This window comes from Mastigoproctus giganteus, chromosome 4 (assembly GCF_048544385.1).
Source record: "Mastigoproctus giganteus isolate SK-2022 chromosome 4, ASM4854438v1, whole genome shotgun sequence".
Classification (NCBI taxonomy): domain Eukaryota; kingdom Metazoa; phylum Arthropoda; class Arachnida; order Uropygi; family Thelyphonidae; genus Mastigoproctus; species Mastigoproctus giganteus.
The window spans coordinates 22855674-22874131 of NC_143578.1; the positions used below are offsets into that span (position 1 = coordinate 22855674).

Genomic DNA, 18458 nt, shown 5'->3' on the forward strand with positions numbered 1-18458 from the left:
TTCAGAACTCTTATACACCTTCCCACATGTTTCTCAGCACAAGCTTTTGTGGGAGGATTCATTTTTTTTTCTGTGCAAACACTGTACAGATTCATTCATTCCCAATTTCTGAAAATTATTTGTGTACATCAGTTATAGCAACTGCATGTCATTATCTTTCTTTGTTGTGTAAGACTTGCTGATATGTCTTTTAACTGCCTATATTTCATCTGTACGTGTAGAGAGAGTGACTTACTATCCCTTTCAATTCAGCAGGGGTAGACTTCCTCGGGTATCTTCCTTGTTTAGCATTTTTTGCATGGCATTGCCTTGGACTGGGACCTCTGCAAGTCTTACTAATTAGTTATACTGATATCATCGAAATTTCCATTCCTATATCTGTCTTGTCTGATTGCATGGTTCTTCAGTAGATGTTCAAATAGGTAGTTCCCAATAGCCTTAAGTATTTTACGGCTAAATAACATGATTATCACAAGCACTCTTATAACTAATCTCTTGGAAAATAATCCTTTTGAATTAAATAATTCTATTTTTAAATAATTTAAATTTTTTTAAATTTTAAATAATTCAATTTTAAATCCTTTTGAAAAAAAAATTTTTTTCTCCTATCTTATCCTGGTTTATTACATTGTATTAGCCTTTACCATAAACCCATGGCTTGTAGTCATGTGCCTTTTGTATGCAATAAAGAGTTCTTCCTCTTCTTCTATTAACAGAATCTTAAAATAAATTAGAGTTGGCTATCATCTTTCATCATCATGCTACATATGGTCATCACTATCTGTAAACTTGCTGCTGCTCAAAGATGTATGCTTAGGGCTTCACAAATGTGGTTTCTATGATTACTATTTAGAAAATGATTTTTTTTTCCATATCTTGGAATATGCAGTTCAAGTTTAGTCTCCTTACTAGGTTGGCCAATTAAAGTCAACAATCCAATTTCCTTGGATTTATGTGTTTATGTCTCTTTTTTTATAAACCCTATAAAGAATGCCCATTTTAACTTATTTTTCAAAACATCACCACACTATTCTGGATGTTGGCCTTCTGAGTAAACTAATTTCAGTTCCACTGATTCTCCTTAGATTTTAAAAATATATCAACTTTAACTACCTCCTCAAGGTTTCTTAGGCACTTCTACATTTGCAATAGATAAATTTCACACAAATTATTTGGCCACTTTCAGTTTTTTTTTTTTGTTTTTTTTTTTAACAAAATAGCAAAATCATTCAGTGAAATGAATTTGGACATTTTCTCATCAAAACTTAAAAGATGCTTTCAATTATTTCTGAAAAATCTAATACTTTCGTTACATCGATAATGTTGCAACTTTTACGGTATCATTCTCTCTTTATTGTTCATTTTCAGAATGATATCTTTTTATTCATTAATACACTCAATTAATGTAAGTAATTTGTTATTGGGATTTGCTACTTAACCAGTTATTCCCCTAATGCACTTTTAAATAAGCCTTTTCTTTATACTCTGCACATTCTTTGTAAAATATTGCCTTTATTTAAGGCAAGGGTCACCAAACTTTTAGAGAAGTGGACCACGTATGACTTTTTGGAATATTTGGTCGGCCGGAGAAAATTCCTAATTATTGAAAACTATATTCGATCATATTTATGCAGAGAAATAAATTTTATACCTACCTATATGTACAAATTTGAAAATAAATCAATAGATATGTAATATAAAATATACTAGTTTGTTTATATCAAAAATTTAATTACTCATTTATTGTACTAACCACAAAAATACAGTTAGTAATACAAGAAAATTATAATTAATGTGATGAATCTGGTTGCAGAATGAGACAGTTTCATAATATCAGGTTTTCAAGTACTAGTTCCAATTCTTAAAAAGCCATGTAAATGCAGGTGAGTTACATGTGATCTTACATATTTCATTTTTGAAAAGGTTTTCTCACATATATATGTACTTCTGAAAATTGATGTAACTATATTCGATCATAACAACCTTTCTTGCAAAATTTTTAATTTTTGGATAATCTGACTACGATAAGGTTAAATAAAATTAAATTAGATTTTAAGTTTTAAATATTGTCTTCAGTGCATCATTAGATTGAAGATCTAATGATGCACTGAAGACCAACTCTAATTGTAAATTCTCATCAGCATCTATGATGGATATCTCAAACAGATTTTGAAAAAGTTCGAACACCTTTGAATTATTTTTAAATTCAGAAAATTTAGCTGCAAAATTTTCCTGCAACAAACTAACATTCTGAACAAAATTTTCAGTGGAAAAATTACAACCAGGCATATTTTTAGATAAATTATCGCAACATGGAAAATGTGAAAAATTATTCCGAAGTAGACGACTTTTAAATAACTCCCGTTTTGTTTCAAATGCATTGACATTATGATACAATTCATCAACAAGTTTGTGTCATCCTTTTAGTTTCATATTAAGAAAATTTAGGTGTTCACATATATCTGTTAAAAAGGCAAGGTTCCACAACTATTTGAGATCTGACAGTTCCGGAACAGGTTTCAATTTTTCGTTCATAAATAGATCTATTTCGATCCTAAGTTCAAAAAATCACTTCAACACATTACCACAACTCAACTATTGTACTTCAGTGTAGTACAACAAATAACCGTATTCAGCCTCAAATGTTTCAAGAAAATTTTTGAATTGCCAATGAATCAGACAAGCCTTGTAAATAAATTTTATTGTTGACATTACAGTTGAAATGACTAAAGCTATGCCCAAAAATTTTCCACACAAAGACTGCTGGTGAATTATATGATGAAATTGCATTGGTTTTTACTCAAGATATTTATGCAGCTGACCTATGAACACAATTTTAGTATCAACCATATGTTTAGTGCCATCTGTCGTAACCACTGATAGCAAATAGCAATTCGATTTGAGTCCTTCAATTGCTTCTGACACACTCAAAAATATATTTTCAACCGTCCAGCTCTTCAGTTACTTCAAAACTTTGATTTATGCCTCTATAAATTAGTAATTGAGCTGTATGGCTTGTATCTTCACTCTCATCAATTGCTACTGAAAAATGTGTGAATTCACAAACTTTTTCTATGAGTTGATTATGAACATCAGCTCCCAAATCTTCAATTCTTCTTGTTACAGTTGTTGAAGATAAACTTAGATGCAAAATTCTTTACTTTCTCAGGACATATTTCTGCAATTGCCAAACAAATTCATTTTACAAATTTTCCATCTGTAAAGGCCTTTCTGTATTCAGTGATGATTTGGGAGGCTCAAAAAGTAGCTCTAACTGCAGATAAATTTTGACAAGTAAACGTTCTAATCTTCTATTGTTGACTGTTTCCATGGCTTTTTGTATGACAGGGAATGCGATTTTTAACAACCAAAAATCAGATAAAAACAGTACCTACTCACCTTGACTACAAAACACGACACTAACTTAGATTTTTATAAAAACTATTTGCTGAGGCTACTGAAGTTGGTTGTGCTCGTGACGCATTCAATCAATACAACACTTCTGTATTTTCTCTTAAGTTTATTTAACAAAACTGTAAGACCAAGACCAACAAATTTTTAACTTAGAACTTAACAAGTGAACTGCTAACTTAGTACTAAAGAAAAATACAGTATTTACATCATGGGTAGAAAGTATCCCCCACTACAAGAGGGGTAGGTCTCTGTGGAAAGGGTGCAAGTGTCACTCAAGCCAAGTTAAAGGATTAGGAAATCCATAATTGCTGTCTCTAACGACTATTGCTATTTAATGATAGGGTCAAGATTAATGGATTATTTTAACGACGTATCAAATAATAGCTTTGAGTGGAAATAACAGAATTAATATCTTAGACTAAGCTGCCGACACAGAGGCATCAACACTATTACTCAACTGACGAATGTTCGAATAATCTGTAAAATGTGTTTTTCATAAATTTTATTGTGATCTAAAATAAACATTAATTTTTACAATCTAATTGAAAAATCCATGGGCAGGATAAAATTCTTTCACAGGCCGTAGTTTGGGAATCCCTAATTTAAGTAGTTGTATTGTTTTGGCAATAAATAAACAAGCATACAGTGACTACAAGAACTAAGAAAAAAAAAGTCCACGATCAAATTCAAATGAACTAATTTTGTACTGCTTTTTATGTATACATTTTTTTCTTTCATTTGTACTTTCATATGAAAATTCAATCTTATTGATTATTGTCTGATACATAAATAAATGTTAAGTAGTATAAATGTTTTTATGTATGTACATGCATGTCTCACAAGCTCATTAAAATTATAGTTATGAATTAAAATGTTTCATTCTAATAAATAAATATGTATACATTTTACAACTTAAATAAATATATCTTGATTCTCGTATGGGCTCCTATAATCCAGAAAATTCCATAAACCAGTAGTTATCCAGCCCTGATGGATGGTAGTTTATGGAGTAGGGCATTACAGATGTAGCCCCAAAGGTGTCAGCTATGTAATGCCCTACTTATATCATAAAGTTCATCGTAAAATTTTGCTTCTGAGTGTCAAGTTAGCCATATTAAGATGTATCAAAAGAGGCGAATCAGTTTTTTTTGGAGCTTATTATTCTTGTACACCTTTTGTTTCCAACCTCAAGTATAAATTTTACAATGATTTGATTTCAAGCAGGATTTTTTTTTTTTTTTTTAATTGCTAATGTCAACACAAATGGCACTAAAATCTATAATATTCTAGTATAATGAAAGTTGAGAAGATAATCGACATGCAGAAATGAAAAAGTTAGTTTGGTATAGGTTTGTCAATAAACTGTGATATGGACATTGACTAGTTGATGCAAGCATTTGGACTAGGTAAGAAGAAAGAATTACAGATACTAATTCAAAAGAACTTTGTTTTTTTTTTTTTTTTTTTCAGGAGCATTAGCAACTATGGCCATATTGCTCTGGAGATATGCGGTGGTCATTCCCTGACCTTTCCGCATCCTCCGTATTTGGTGGTGACGGGCTCGAACCCCGGTCTAATCAAGAAGCGTGTGCTACGCACTGCTGCTGCTCCTTCCCACCTGGCTACGGAGGCGCCTTTCAAAAGAACAATGCCAATGGAAATACCAGTAGTAAAGGAAAGCAGCAGAAACAATGTCTCTGATAGAAGTGAAGTGAATTTGTAAGGGATCATTAATTAACATGACTACCCTGAAAATTTAACTTCAAATAAACTTGCTTTCAAATCAGTTGTCTATTCCTGGATCTCATTTAGCTGGTTAAGCAAGAGTCCACTCAGATAATTTTATAAGAGTCATGTCTGCTGTAATAATAACATTTTTCTTCAGCATAACAGAAGTTCTCTACTACTGCAAGCAGGAATATGCAGTCTATATAGGTAATAAAAAAAGTTGGTTAAGTTCTGCTCCTAACCAAGGATTGTTATGATTAAGGTTATTTTTTGTTGTTTTACAGGCCTTGAAAGGTGACCATTATTTTAGGGACTGAAACTGCACTGAAAACTAATAAATGAAGAAATTGAAGGTGAAAACAGTAATAACATTATTGTTTTCACAGTGATGTCATTGCCCTACACTATCTACAGTTATATTACTTGAAGTTCCAGAAACATTGAGTTGTTCTTTCAAATAAAAATGAAAGCTTTCTCTTCATATGGTACATTTTCTTTTTACAGTGGTTTGTAATGTGGTGAATAATAATGCCCACCCTGTATATTTTTTAGGTATTTTAAAAATTATAAGGAAAGTTCAAAAACAGTTTATCATAAAGCCGTTTCTGAACTTTCCTTATAATTTTTAAATATTAATTTATAATGTATTAATTTCTTTTAATTATTTTCTGATCAATTTCTTTAAAATATTTAATTTCTAAAATAAAAATAAATGAATTTGAGGGAAACAGTCAGCTTTTTTTAAAGAAAATTTTCCTAAAATTGTCAACTACTTTTAGTCTGCTTTCAAAACACTGGTTGACAGATTGTTGTTTGTGTGTCTCTGTGCTAATAACATTCCTGTTTACAGTATAACCAGATTTGTCATGCACATCCTCACCCCATCCAATTCAGGTGATAAAGTACTCTGGTGGTGGTGGGGGGGGGGGTAATTTTATCCACCACTTTGATTTAAGTGTTACCTGGTTTAGAATGACTTCGTTTACAGTCTAATCCACACCAAATTTACAATACTCTGGAGGATACTGAAATATGGGATGGAATAAAAGTGTACCCTAATGAATGCATTCTTGCTCCCAATATCTCAATTAGTCATCTTAAAAGCAAAGTGGTTGCAATTCAAACCACAGGTCCAATCTGTTTGCAACTTTTCTGTGTACTGACTGAAATAATTTATAATACTTGATTCAGGGTATAGAATTGTCTAATTGTACTAAAGTCATCTTCTGGACTAGTATTATCTGATAAACTAGAAATCCATTCACCCAGAACCAGATTCTTTAAGAGAAATTTTGATTTTTGAATTGCTATTATCCACTAGCTTTCATTAAGAAAATCAATGTAACATAAAAGAAACTGTGACCCAGGAAAAAAACTAAAACATTATTTTCTCATGTTTGTTAATAATAAAATTGTAAAAACAAACATAACACTAATCAAAGAAATCTTCACCTATGCATTCATGTAAAAAAGTAAATGTGCACATTGATATTATTAAACTGATGAAAGTAGAGTCATCTAACACCCAGTAGTCAATTTAATACAGAAAAAAAAAAGAATCTTTTACTGGAAAATCACACAATGCTATAATAGTACAGCAAATATTTGAGTTAAAAACAAACGAAGACTCTAAAAAAAGCATGTACTGCATAGAGGCAAATCAGTTGTTGATTGGCTTGTCTAGCTGTACTGTGGTTGGTCAGTTGAACAAGCAAAAATGAAGAGAAAATCATCAAGTTCAAAAGTAAAAGAAAAATACTGGAAAAATTTTTACTACTAACATTAATTGGTAATAAAAATTTCTGCAATATTAAGTACTCTGAATAACAACTTATACATTGTTAATACAAGCTAGAATAACTTTTCAGTTTAACTTTAATTTTTTAGGTACTTAAAGTATCTCAAAAATTCAACTAGTTTTCTTCACTTACAGCATTTCCCCCATTATTTTGATATAACTATTTTAGAAAGTCATCCAGTCTGTGGAGCACAAAAATTTGTTCTACAGATATGACCAACAAAAAATTCAAAACCACCATAAGCATTATCTATGGCCTCAAAACTCTAGCCATGAAAATAAGGTTTGATATAGTTTGCTCTACTGTGTGAGGGAATTAGGTTCTCCCTAATTTTGCAGATTTGGCCTAGATTCAGTAGAGAAATTTCCAAGTTAAACAATTTTAAGCCAGAACTATAAGCAAAATTTCAGGAGAGGAATGGTTTTTAATGGAACTAGGACCAAAATTGGCCAAATAATGGATTCATATAAACTGTCACGAAAAATGAATCAATTTGATAATTTAATTTGAATCAAACTTTCTTACATTACTAAATTTGATATTTCGAATTCAGTAATGTAAAAAAGTTTGATTGACCATGCTAAAAACTGAATATTTTAAGGCAGAAGTTTAAAAATTTTAAGGTCTAAAACTGCATGTGAAATTCCTCTCAGGTGTAATGCTAAAATTTTCATAATCTAATAACTTCATGACCTACAAATAGATCAAAGTTAAGGTGATGTAAAATAAGCCAGTGTCATTAGCACAACTAATGATATACTGAATTAAAAGAGAAATGTCTCAAGACAAGCTGCAACAAGAAAACCTAACATATTACCATGTGGAATGCTACAACTAATATTCCATGTGTGAAAAAAGAACAAGTTAGATCAACACTATTTTCATTAGGAAATTATCTAATGACACAGTGCAGATTAATGAAAATATTGATAAATAGATACTTTTATATATGTATTTTACCACAGTTCCCAGTTCTCAAAATGATAATATACATAGTTTCACTGGGATCCATATTGCATAAATATGATAAAAGATAACCAAGGTGCAGTACATTACATTAAACCTTTTTTTTTTTCTTAGTTACATTTTCTTATATATAAATATAAGCACATCATACCTTCTTTATTGATGTAAGAGGAAAAAGCTTACTGATTTGAGGTCCTAGAAAATTAAAATTGCTTTATGATGAGAATGTCCCTCCTTTCACCACAAAGTGAACACCTAGTCAAATTTTGCTTTACAGTTAAATTTAGTATTCAAAATCAACAAAGAGAAAACATTATATCAACATAATATTATATAATATCAACATATGTTAAAATATCCTGAATAAACATTTTCTTTACCTGCTTCTTCCATGGACAAAAGTATGGAAGACCTTTAACTGACAATGCTGTAAATAAAAAGCAGGTAAAGAAAAAAAAATCTTAAAAAGCACACCCTTTACAAATATAAATAACTATTTAGATTGATAATTTAATAAACAGGCAGCTGAGTAGGAATGGTAGCAGCAAAGAAAACCTTCTACTTGTTGCTAAAGAGAAAATTTTTCTAAAATAAAAATTAAGCTTTCTTAAAAACTGAAACAACTGATTTTAAAATGGCATTAGTATTCCAATACAGAGCCAATTCTATCATAATGGTAAGTTATATGACACTTTCTGAGTAAAGGAACTTTATAATGTTGAGTCTAATAATCCAATGTAAAAAACAACTAACTTTTGTCACTGCATATAAAAAGAGAAAAAAAAAAAAAAAAAAACCACAATATATTAACAGATTAGGAATTATAATATTCCAATAAATAAATATAATTGGCTTCTTATAGCAAAATATATTCTAGAAAGGAAGAAAACAGTTATTGTAAATCATAGGAGGATGCATAGACTGGACACATGTGGAAAAGATTATGGAAGTTAGCACTAGGTATCAGTATACAGAAGACTGCATGACAGAGGATAACTAAAAGTTCCTTGGGAGAACAGAACTACCACACAACCAAAACACCATAAGTGGTAGTTTGTGATAAGTGCATGGCATTTTCTAGCCAAATGTTCACTTGTAAGCAGAACTGAGTTAATATTTTTAGGTAACCAAATAGGTATCATATACATAATTTCAAGACTAGTTCTGAGGTTTGGTTATCATAAATAGAATACAAACTTGGCTATCATGAAAACTTAGCTACAGTATCATAATTAAGCCAATTAAAAAAATTATATATATATATTAGTATTGTCCAAAGCCCAGATCATACAAATACTCCTTTGGACACTCCTTTTAGGAGTGTCCAAAGGTTTTGCATAAATGCAAAACCTTGTGCACTATTTCTTACCATAATAATATAAATAATTCATCACTGCTGCATATTAGGTAACAAGGTACTGTATGATGATATAGTACCCTGTTAGCTATTGGTAATACCAATATGTTTTGGCAGCACTTCCTTATTGGGGACATTTCAACTTTGCTTAAGTTTTCTTTCTCTTTTTTTTTTTTTTTTTTCTCTGTACTCTGAAGCTCTTAAATTCAGCTGTTAATTCATGAACTCACCTCTTGGAATAGATTAATTTGTCGTACACATTTGTTAGAATTTTCTTCAACTCACTATGCAGCTGCTTTCCCAGCACGCTTTCTTCTTCAGTAAGAATAAAGTGCTACATATATGTTCCGAGTTACCCTGAGAGAGGGAGAGAGAGAGAAGTAGAAAGGAATCACCAAGAAAGAGAAGAATGATGATATCCAGCTCAGGACCCTGGGTGTGAACCAGCGCCTCCATTAATTTCCCTGGAACAGAAGTTAAACTAACTGGTCTGTAATTACTTGTGTTGCCCTTTGACCCCCCCACCCTTGTGAATTGGGGATACATTGGCACATCTCCAGTCCATGGGAACCTCCCCTGAGTAAGGATGCTCTCATAATTATGGCTAAGGGTTTGCTTAGTTGCTTTGCTGCCTCCTTTAATATAACTGGATAGATCCCATCCACCCCAGGTGCTTTTCTTATGTTTAACTTCAACAATTTCTACTCCACTTTGCTCTCAGTTATATATAGCAGCACTTTGTAGAGCAGCACTCAACTGATTGGTTGATTTAGAGATTTCTTAGGTGCATCGGAAACTATGGCCATAGTGCACCATACATATGTGCTCTCAACTGATATGGATTTAGGTAAAGAAGTGAATTCAGCTGGTAAAGAAGCTAGCTGAATGAACTGAGAATACCATTACAGATGTAGAAGATTTGCTACTATTTCAACTGTGAATTCTTAACTGACTCTGAATACAGTTTTTTCCAGGTGCTACTATACATTCATAGTAAATCATCATCTACTATGTATTATATATCAACCAATCAAGTCAAGGAAATAAAAATCTTGTTCTCTTATTGTAACATGATTTTGGGTTTCTAACACATAACACACAGTATCTTTAAATTGTCAATTATGTGGGGAACAAATGGTCTTGAAAAAAAAAAAAAAAAAACTTTTGATTTAATATACATCCAGCAATAATGGACCCTCCCCCCTGTTAGTCCATAAAATTAGATTTAGTGTATAGAAAAAAACTAAGACGCTGTATAAGATCTTTAGAAAAACTGACTTAAATAAAAAAATAAATGACAACTCAAATTTAGCATGCTGTTTTAGCCCTTGTTTATAATATAATTCAATATGGCACAACCCTTCTGGAAGTTTATTTCAAAACAACATATCCTTACTGTAAGTCAATTGGGAAGAATATGAAAAACTCTATGCATTCTACACAACTGCAATAAAATTATACTAGCTGTCTAATGCATGGTTTTCAGAACCTGGAGATTAGGTATCTGTAAAGTGACTTAGAACCTTAAATCACCTTGCAGATACTTGATCTTCAAGTTCAATCTCCATCTGCTAAATCCAAGGAACACAGTAACAGTAACACACAATATGTTGATTTGATGTGAGGAAATTGGCTTTTAGACAGTGACTGAACAAGTACAGGAAACATCCACACTTATTGAGATGGAAAGTTTATGTAATTTCAAAGAAGTACCAGACAAATACCTGATGAAATTATACGGAAGGTGACGTCTCCCTCCCTCACCTACAGCTAGTGCTACAAAGGCTACATTGCTTTCATACAACTTCCAAAAGTCATACTAATTTCTCATGGGAAAACATGAAATAATATCATAACCATAATTCCAATACTACAAATAAATCAATGGCCTTAAGGTACCTGAATCACCACTCTGTTTTGTAACTGTAAAAACAGTAGTCATACTAAAATGACAAACAGGCACTACTTTTCCAATATTATTCTGGGATCATTTCCCAATATCATTCTGATATTGGGAAATGATCCAGCCTCAAGGTTACCAGACTGCATCACAATTAAGAAGAGCATGAATGTTTTCTACAGTGCAATTGACATTTAAATCAATGTTGATAAATTATTTAGAAGATGAACACAGAATTAATTTTATACAAATAAAAAACATATAATAATATAAAAACTAAGAATCTATTTTTAAAATAGTGAATAGAGCATATTTTCAATGTTTACTATGATGGCTGCTCCTGTTAGGAGTGTCCAAAGGTTTTGCATAAAACCACCATTTCTATAGAAACCAATGTTACAAAAGAATATAGTCTGACAATACAAAAACACTTGTTCATTTGAAATGTCAATGTATTTATAAATAATAAGTAATTATTTACTTAACTAATATAGCATATGAAAATCATTACAACGGTTAAAGGAATACTAATTATGTTAAAAACTGCTGTTACAGGATTTATACCAGTAAAAGTGAGAATTGTTGTTCATAATGGAATTCCCCCCCCCCAAAGCTATATATATTTGTACACACACACACACACACATATATATTTGAATAATGTTTAAAATAGTTGGAAACAGAATATTTCATAATAAAAATAAAAAGGGGTACAGCATACATCAGAGGAAACAAAAAGCATATTCCTCTACATGATGCTTGAAATATAACCATACAAATAAATTAGAATAAGAATTAAAATAAAATAATGCCAGCAGTATGGCAAGACAAGAGCGAAAAAAGTCTAAATTTATTTGTATAGTCATATATATATATATATATTTTTTTTTTTTTTTCCATTTACAATCAAATATTGCATGTAACAGTCTACCAAACATTCAAGTGCAAGAACAAAAGATAAAAAAAATTAAGCACGAATGTTTACATAATAATAAACACTAATAACAAAAATTATTTTAAATGTAAAAATACAAACAAAATTCCCAAAAAAGCTAAGATATTAAGTGCCACACTAACTAACATGACAAATAGATGTAGTGTATGCATAAAACACAAGTAGATGCTACCTGTCCAGTTTACACTAATGAGAGAGTTTCAACAAAATTTTAGCAAAGCACAGACAATCTACAACATCCCAAAACTTCTGCTTATACGGATACATTAGGGATGGGAGTAACTGTTAACTGTTCAAATAAATTTATACAAATATCTATTCATACTGGAGGTGCCCATTCAGGTGTAAACGAATGTAGGCAGAGCTGAGATATAACAACTCCATCCCACAGAGAAATGACAATTTTTCTATGTAGCACCAGGCAATAGCAGGTCATAATATTGCTTATAGAGAATTAAGTGCAATTTTCTTTATGCAATTCTCATTGCTGGGTGCAACATAAATATCTCACTTGCTGGAGGTCTGAAGTGGACAAACCATGTTGGGCACCATAGGAAACTTCCAAAAACAATATACTTTGGGGATTGTGCATCATATCTACTACCCTTTAGTAACTGGAATTCATAAAATTTTTAATACAGATACCCCCTTTTTGCTGTTCTATGTTCCTTTCAAATTAATAATAATTAGGACTTGTTATACAGCACTAATGGAAAGTTATATATGTATTACGAAATGCATTAAATTATGAAATTGCATTAATTTGAAGTAAATTTATGTCACTGAGCCTCATGCTATAACAGCTATTTTTGGGTATAGAAATTTTGTATGTAGGTTTGCTACTTAAATCATCGATCTCACTGTGGAGACACTTCGCCATCGCCTGGTGCTGCAATACTCTAAAGAAAAAGCACTAGTTCAATGAAGAAGTAAATTGCTATTTATTTAAAGTGTATGCTATTACACTTCTACAATTCTGACCCTTTTGGAGGCCTCAGTGATGAAATATATCCATGTGAGACGCACAGTGTTATAGCAGATAATGATGATAATAATAATAATAATAAAAACAAGTTTAGGGCATCAAGAGTTATAAAACATTATTGTACAAGTAGGATATTATCTCATTTTGATGGCATACACTTCAGATAAAGAAAAAACAATAAACAATAATAATAAAAAGCACCTCAAATGGAGTAGTGCTTTTTACTTATGCTGCAATACTGAGGCAACTCATGGCAAATTCCTCTACAGTATGTGTTCAATGGACTAAGTAGCAAACATTTACTCATTGCTATACAAAATGAGACTGCCCTACTTGTACACAAATTTAACACCATATTTTAAAGTAATTTGCTTCAATTTGTACATTCTAATAGTTCTTCAATCCCCATTATCCTTGATTTTGTTAAATTAAGCAGCATTGGCTTCCAGAACCTTTTTTTTTATGTTAGAGCAAAAATAAATAAAAATGTGTGTACATGCAGTATTACATTGGCCAAAACAATACAAGGAAACAAGCTTATGTAGCATCAATTTAAAAAAAAAAAAAAAAAAAGTAACCAGTGTCACCTTCCCTCACTTTCTTTCATTTACTTATTTGTATTAAAATAAACTCTTGATCTCCATAAGAGCAGATGGCAGTCAATCACTGTTTAACTATAACATGTGATAAGTCCAAAACAATTAATTCTACTTATTGTGTGCTAAATCCTCTTCAGCAAGCTCCCAAGTCCACCTGCTATCTTTTTTCTAGTAGTCAGTTCCTTTTAGTGTTCAATGTATAAAGATAGATTTCTGTTTTCAAAATTCAACTGATATGGAATATCACAAGATTTTGCTCTTTCTGCCTCCCGTACTCACAGGGAGGGAGATCGTTACTCCAAGATAATTGCGGAAGGGGAGGGAACTAGCCAACCAGCCCCTTATTAATGGCTGGTTGGCTAGTTCCCAACCAGCCATTAGAATAGTTAATATTCTAAAAATAGATAAAGTTCCAAAAAACGTCAAAACAGTAAGCGAAAAATACAACTTACAATATTTAGAAATAGAGGCAACAACGTGGTATGAAAAATGGACAAATTTTCCTTCGACTGATATTCTCCAAACTTTATCAGAAGTTTTGGAACATTGCGATTATTTCCCTTCTATTAATTCGGCAATAACTATTGGTATGACATTACCTGTTACAACCTGTACCATTGAAAGAAGTTTCAGCACCTTGAAACGTGTGAAAACATGGTTAAGGTCCACTATCTCAGAAACTCGCTTATCAGGTTTATGTATGATTAGTGTGCACAGGAAGAAACTAGAAGAGGAAGCGGTAAAGAAGAAATTTATTGAAAATGTCATCAATAGGTTTGCAAGCGATAGACGGAGAATCCAATTCTTATACGATACGTGATTATTGAAACTATTATTATCTATATATATATATATAAATTCTTGTTTCCTTTATATTGTCAATTTATATATATTATGTATGTGTTTTTCTATTGATGCAATACTGTATTCTATAATCTACTTGAGAAAAAAAAACAAAAAAATTAAAAAAAATTTATTGATGTAATTATTTGTCTCCTAGCTTTGGCCCCCCTGGAAAATTTTCTGTGGGTGCCCCTGGCTGTAAGATTTCATTATTTTATCAATAGCAATCATAAGGGGTCAAGATGCTAGGATTTTGCCAATTACCCTTGAACGAATAATTGTTCTTTAATTTTGAGTCATTACTTCCATATAACTTGCAATTACCATACTCATTACAAATGTGAAATTTGTTACAAAACACTGTTACTAACAAATCCTAATTTACAAAGATAACAAGATCACTATAGCTGTGACCTGGTCTCTGGACACATTATGATGAGTCCAACTATAAATGAGATCTGAACTGTTACCCTACCTGATTATTACTGTTAATTAAACTCATTTTATTTTGCACAATAGAGTGTTATTCCATGTCAAAGCAGATATATATCTTACCTGTGATACAGACCTTTATACAATATATAATTTTACTCTCCAAGATAAGTTGATTATAATTCAATAAGAACACAAGATCCAAGATTTCCATCTTGGATCATGTGCTCTTTTACTTTTCTTTACTTTTGAAAGAAATGCTATTTCTAACTAAAATTATCCCAAGAAAGGAAACCAGAGAAAAATTTAGAATTTCACATCTGTAACCCAAACAAGATGCACTAATTTATTATAGAATGCAAGGTTAAATAATGAATAGGAAAAAAATTAATACCTCCTGAATGATAACTGGAATTGTTGCCTCACTTATAACTGTAATGACTGAATTAAAACATTGCATTTCATTGTTCCCATTAGTCTTCTGCACTGCTTCTCCATAAAGCTGGGCTAGCCAATGGCAGAAAGCTTTAACAGTAGCGAGTGTTTGGGCATGTCTGTAAATAAAAAAAATTCTTTTAAAAAAAGAAAGTTTTAAATGAGCACTTAAAACATGAGTTCAAAAAGTTTTGTCATCTTTTGCTTTCAAGTTCTCTCATATAATAATAGCATTTAAATGAATAAGAGTTATTTTAATAAGAGATACTGTAATGTATAGAGAAATCAATGAACATTCAAGCTGATGAATTAGTGATATATATATATTTATTTATTTATTATTATCCTTAAAGGATGTTATTATGGCATAAACTTGGACAAATGTTTATTGAGCATACAATTTAAATCTGAGTTTCCCAAACTTATATATGATTAAAAATAATATTTAAATATGATAAAGGAACACTGTTCCATCCAACTGACAGTGATAATGGAGAGAACAATGTTCCCAGACAGAAAGAAATATAATATAGAATATCATTCCTTTATCATATTATTTTGATGCATACATTAAAATAATATCTTAAAATAATTATAATAAACCTCAAAAACCTATCATGGTAGTATCTTGGAGTTTTTAACAAACAACAGATTCACTTTTCTTGGTAATGCTATTAAATTAAAAACAGAATTCATGATTACAAAGGTTGTTTATTGAAAATGTTTTTAACGTGAGCATAAGCCCAAGCTTTTTCACTGCCAATGGAGGGAATATAGCATCTTCAGACAAGAAATATAATGCAGAATAGCATTCCTTTATCATATTATTCTTTCACCTATGCTGAAAAAAATATCCTGCACCTTTACAATTTGCTAAAAATAGTTTCATATATGGTTCTTATGCCTCATACTTTGAACAGCAGAAATAAATTTGCTCTAGTTATTTCAACAATAAATTTTATACTAATTACCAAATGTAAATTCATATGGTCAATGAGATATTATATCTTTGGTGAATAGCCTAAGACTCTTCAGTACCTGTTATCAGAAGGCAGAAGTGAAATCTAAAAGTGAACTATCTCACTGTGAGTATTTACAAGTAAATACTATATAATGGTTGTATTGCTTTAAGACATCTAAGAAGTTAGTCTTAAACCTAATTAATCTTACATGCTAAATTGTTTCCCAAAAATGAACATGAATGTTCCATGTTAGTGGTATACTGGATAAGGGCTAAAAGATTAATGTTTTCCTCTTTATCAATAAGTGTGCAAAAAATTCACACATTTATTAACAAATCAATAATATTAACTATTATTGATAAATAAAGTTATAAATCAACAGAAATTTATATTCCATGAGGCAAAACATAATCCAAATTTATAATATATAAATAAATAAATATTAAGTTATAAATATTTAAACCAAAGACAACACTTTCACTGCTGGTTTCACTGATGACCTTTTTTTTTTTCACCTGGGATTAAACATTATGTGATTGAGTCAATCTAGACTGGGGAAGGAAAAGATATTTTTAGGCTTTCTTCATGCTGAATTAGCTGCTGGTGAAGATTGCTTGACAAAAATATCTGGTTTTATTTCCGAAGAAAATTTTTAATTGACAAGTTTAGCCCCTTAAAAGCATCCTGATGCAGTTAAAGGGCTAAACTAAGTAAATTGATATAGTAATAAACTAACAGACAAGGGATGTGTGGAAACTAAAGGGCATGCAAAAACAAAGCAAGTTACAGACACTGGAAAATTTCATGCTAGACAGGGGACATGAAAATAGTTAGTAGTGAAAGACGCAAATATACAGATAATCAAAAAAATCACATACTGATTTTTAAAGAAATAGATAATGAATATTAACAAAATTTAAGTATAAAATAACTAAATCCAAAACAAAAATAGCAAACACCAAGAATATGCCAATTGACAGATCTTACCAAGCTAGATCTAGCAACCCATATTATCTATAGTGCCCATTTGAGTGTTCAATAATGATAGATAACAAATTATAAGCCAATATACTGCAATTGGTTAACTAGCTCAACAGATCAAAACTGAAAATTAATTAAAAATGAACAATTGAGCTGAAAATAAATTACAATAAATGCATCTGAAATGTAGGTACAGGACCACTGTTGAGGATAAAATTCAACCTGTAAATGATTTCATGAAAGAAATCTGAAGCAACAAGCTGCACACTATGGATTGGTAAAAGAAGCAGGAAGCCTCAACAAAATATTATTCTGTAAGTAAACCCATTGTGGATGCAAGAGAAAGCACTAATACCCAAGGTGTCAACAGGCACCTGGAATAACAATACAGTAATTGTCATGCCACCCTGAGATATTTTACGACACATTCCAGCATGTCCAGGCTAGAGAGATTATGGATCCAGAAAAACATGTTCATTTTGTTTCATAGCTCCTGGCATGAGCAGAGAATTATACCCAGTAGACAACGGTCTGTTTCAGTTTTCACTGGTGGCCAATGCACAAAATTAAAGTTGGCTGGTATAGCTTCATAACAGTAGTAGTAGTAATAGTGGCATGTGATGCAAGAAAGCAACAGACTATCTTCTTTAAACAGAAAATTATTGAAATTGGTGTACTGTGGCAATCAACAGTAGCATATTGTTTGTGATCCAGCCACAAGTAGGCCACTGCACACCACAATCTTTACACAAAACAGTGAACTACCAATTTTCTGCAAAGGGAACAATTTTCTATAGCTATTTCCCAGCACTATCAGATAGAATGTTTTGACTAACCCGAACCTTCCACAATTTCTGAAAAGTATCAAGTATAACTGCAACTTATGGAGCAGAAGCCATGGACAATCTCAGTATAACAATTAGGCAAAAGATTGGATGGTGACCCTTCTCCTTCCATTGCAAGAGACTGTTGCAATGTTAAGTGGTTGTGGTATGATCTGCTTTGGGGGAGAGGAAGGGGTGACCTTTTTATTCGATCTAACTGTTACTCTGGTTACCATAAAGAACAGCTTAACACAAATATCCCATCCTGGGAATTCATT

General features: G+C 31.4%; 1 protein-coding gene across 3 annotated transcripts in view; it reads right to left on the bottom strand.

The window, feature by feature from the left end:
* The window catches only part of ebo (exportin ellipsoid body open), a 152639-nt gene that overhangs the window by 56559 nt on the left and 77622 nt on the right, over nt 1–18458 (bottom strand). For all 3 annotated transcript variants that reach the window (XM_090371404.1, XM_090371402.1, XM_090371403.1), the window contains exon 16: nt 15373–15532. In XM_090371404.1, the coding sequence (XP_090227530.1) occupies nt 15373–15532 (160 nt within the window). The remainder of the gene's footprint in view (nt 1–15372; nt 15533–18458) is intronic.